The 3811-nt window shown below is 50.7% G+C and overlaps 1 protein-coding gene across 1 annotated transcript in view; it reads right to left on the bottom strand.

Annotated features, from left to right (window-relative positions):
- Positions 1-213: 213 nt before the first annotated feature.
- The window catches only part of cct3 (chaperonin containing TCP1, subunit 3 (gamma)), a 23807-nt gene continuing 20209 nt past the window's right edge, over positions 214-3811 (bottom strand). Inside the window, exons 9-14 of the mRNA XM_061930886.2 lie at positions 2901-3033; positions 2758-2839; positions 2523-2703; positions 2210-2455; positions 2013-2144; positions 214-529 (exon numbers count right to left, since the gene is read on the bottom strand). Of these exons, the coding sequence (XP_061786870.2) occupies positions 437-529; positions 2013-2144; positions 2210-2455; positions 2523-2703; positions 2758-2839; positions 2901-3033 (867 nt within the window). The 3' untranslated portion in view covers positions 214-436. The remainder of the gene's footprint in view (positions 530-2012; positions 2145-2209; positions 2456-2522; positions 2704-2757; positions 2840-2900; positions 3034-3811) is intronic.

Raw genomic sequence — 3811 nt, forward strand, 5'->3', positions numbered from 1 at the left:
TGATCCACTTTGGTCTGCAGTGTAATCAGAAAGTTCATCCAAATAGTTTTGTGTCACATCCTATTTGATTAGTTTGTATACAAAATCTAACAACTGAATGAACATCCTCCAAGTCTGATGATTCATCTGATGTATCACATGACCGTGTTCAATATGTAATAATCATGTCAATATTTCACTGTGATGTAATGTACTGATCACATGACCATGGTGTGATGTAACATCTTGATCACATGACCATTTATTAACAGAGTCAATTGTTGTACTCCTACCATCTGATCTTTTCCAGCTGAGCATGTCAAAGGTTGAATATGTTTCGGTCAAATAATTCCCTAAAGAGATTCAAGCTGGCAGCCCATGTCGCCATGACAACACACTTCAGGTAAAAAAAAAAAGTATTGTAACATGAAAATGGATGCAGGAGTTGTGACTTTATTTACTCAGCACCAGGTCCACCCATGGCCTGGTCCTTGTCCTTTTTCTTGTGGCCTGACACGATGTCATCGATACGCAGCAGCAAGATGGCCGTCTGCAGAAAGAGCAGGTGAACATTTCAACACTTGCCCTCATTAAAGTTTGTCTACGTCCAAGTGAGAAGCAGCCACCAGCAAACATCTCACCTCCACCACCAGACAACATCTCACCTCCACCACCAGACAACATCTCACCTCCACCACCAGACAACATCTCACCTCCACCACCAGACAACATCTCACCTCCACCACCAGCAAACATCTCACCTCCACCACCAGACAACATCTCACCTCCACCACCAGACAACATCTCACCTCCACCACCAGACAACATCTCACCTCCACCACCAGCAAACATCTCACCTCCACCACCAGACAACATCTCACCTCCACCACCAGACAACATCTCACCTCCACCACCAGCAAACATCTCACCTCCACCACCAGACAACATCTCACCTCCACCACCAGCAAACATCTCACCTCCACCACCAGACAACATCTCACCTCCACCACCAGCAAACATCTCACCTCCACCACCAGACAACATCTCACCTCCATCACCAGACAACATCTCACCTCCACCACCAGACAACATCTCACCTCCACCACCAGACAACATCTCACCTCCACCACCAGACAACATCTCACCTCCACCACCAGACAACATCTCACCTCCATCACCAGACAACATCTCACCTCCACCACCAGACAACATCTCACCTCCACCACCAGACAACATCTCACCTCCACCACCAGACAACATCTCACCTCCACCAGCAGCAAACATCTCACCTCCACCACCAGACAACATCTCACCTCCACCACCAGACAACATCTCACCTCCACCAGCAGCAAACATCTCACCTCCACCACCAGACAACATCTCACCTCCACCACCAGACAACATCTCACCTCCACCACCAGACAACATCTCACCTCCACCACCAGACAACATCTCACCTCCACCACCAGACAACATCTCACCTCCACCACCAGACAACATCTCACCTCCACCACCAGCAAACATCTCACCTCCACCACCAGCAAACATCTCACCTCCACCACCAGACAACATCTCACCTCCACCACCAGACAACATCTCACCTCCACCACCAGCAAACATCTCACCTCCACCACCAGACAACATCTCACCTCCACCACCAGCAAACATCTCACCTCCACCACCAGACAACATCTCACCTCCACCACCAGACAACATCTCACCTCCACCACCAGACAACATCTCACCTCCACCACCAGACAACATCTCACCTCCACCACCAGACAACATCTCACCTCCACCACCAGACAACATCTCACCTCCACCAGCAGACAACATCTCACCTCCACCACCAGACAACATCTCACCTCCACCACCAGACAACATCTCACCTCCACCAGCAGACAACATCTCACCTCCACCACCAGACAACATCTCACCTCCACCACCAGACAACATCTCACCTCCACCACCAGACAACATCTCACCTCCACCACCAGACAACATCTCACCTCCACCAGCAGACAACATCTCACCTCCACTGCCGTCTTCAAGGTCTGTGCTTTGACGGCCAGCGGGTCCCAGATGCCTGCAGCCGCCATGTCGGTCAGGGTGCCCGTCTCACCGTCCACACCCCACACGGTGCTGTCCTGCTGAGTGTGCTTGGCCTGTAGGGGTGACAGAGGTCAGAGGTCAGAGGGCACTCACACACAGAGAAGGTGGAGTCAGTTACCCTGAGTGAGGTCAGCACACGGATGGTGGAAGCACCACAGTTTTGGATGAGGGTGCGAGGGATGACCTCCAGGGCCTGTGCCACAGCACGGTAAGGCCACTGCTCCACGCCCACCAGGGCACGCGAGCGCTCCGTCAGGCGCTTGGACACCGCCATCTCCACGGCGCCGCCGCCGGGCAGCAGGAAGGGCTCCACCATCACGTTACGACACACCTGCATGGCGTCCTGCAGGTTCCTCTCCACCTCCTGCAGCGAGGGGGCGGAGTTACAGATAGCCAGAGAGGTGTGAAAGCAGAGAAGGGGAGGAGCTCACGGCCAGGATCTCCTTGCTGGCGCCTCTCAGTAGGATGGTGCAGGCCTTGGGATCCTTACACTCCGTGATGAAGGTGAAGTACTCGTCTCCGATCTTCTTCACCTCAAACAGCCCCGCCCCCGTGCCCACGTCTTCCTCACGCAGCTCGTCGGTGCGGCTGGCGATGCGAGCGCCACACGCCCTGCAGCGGGAAGGTTTAATGACTTCCTTTTATGCAAATGAGTGTGGTCCTCACCTGGCGATGCGGTTGTTGTCCGTCTTCCTCACACGGCGAATGGCGCTGATGTTGGCCTTCATCAGGTAGTGCTGAGCCAGGTCTGAGGGGCGGAGCCACACGTCAGACGCTGTCCTGAAGGGACATGGCGTGCTGGGTCCTACCTGAGATGCCTTTCTCCGTGAAGAGGAGGTCCGGTTTGAGTCGGATGATGTCCTCACACATCTGCTGGATGTAGTCCTCCTCCATCTGCAGGATCCTGGCAAAGTCCTCCTCCTTGCTGATCTCGATGTCCGTCTGCACGCCAAACAAACTTTAATACACACTTCTATATGTCCATATCCGTCTGTACGCCAAACACACTTCTTTATGTCCATATCCGTCTGTATGCCAAACACACTTTAATACACACTTCTATATGTCCATATCCGTCTGTACGCCAAACACTTCTTTATGTCCATATCCGTCTGTACGCCAAACACACTTTAATACACACTTCTATATGTCCATATCAGTCTGTACGCCAAACACACTTCTATATGTCCATATCCATCTGTACGCCAAACACACTTTAATACACACTTCTATATGTCCATATCCGTCTGTACGCCAAACACTTCTTTATGTCCATATCCGTCTGTACGCCAAACACACTTTAATACACACTTCTATATGTCCATATCCGTCTGTACGCCAAACACTTCTTTATGTCCATATCCGTCTGTACGCCAAACACACTTTAATACACACTTCTATATGTCCATATCCGTCTGTACGCCAAACACACTTTAATACACACTTCTATATGTCCATATCAGTCTGTACGCCAAACACACTTCTATATGTCCATATCCGTCTGTACGCCAAACACACTTTAATACACACTTCTATATGTCCATATCCGTCTGTACGCCAAACACTTCTTTATGTCCATATCCGTCTGTACGCCAAACACACTTTAATACACACTTCTATATGTCCATATCCGTCTGTACGCCAAACACACTTTAATACACACTTCTATATGTCCATATCCGTCTGTACGCCAAACACACTTTAATACAGACTTCTATAT

The sequence above is a fragment of the Nerophis lumbriciformis genome, linkage group LG37, assembly GCF_033978685.3.
Source record: "Nerophis lumbriciformis linkage group LG37, RoL_Nlum_v2.1, whole genome shotgun sequence".
In the NCBI taxonomy this organism is placed as follows: domain Eukaryota; kingdom Metazoa; phylum Chordata; class Actinopteri; order Syngnathiformes; family Syngnathidae; genus Nerophis; species Nerophis lumbriciformis.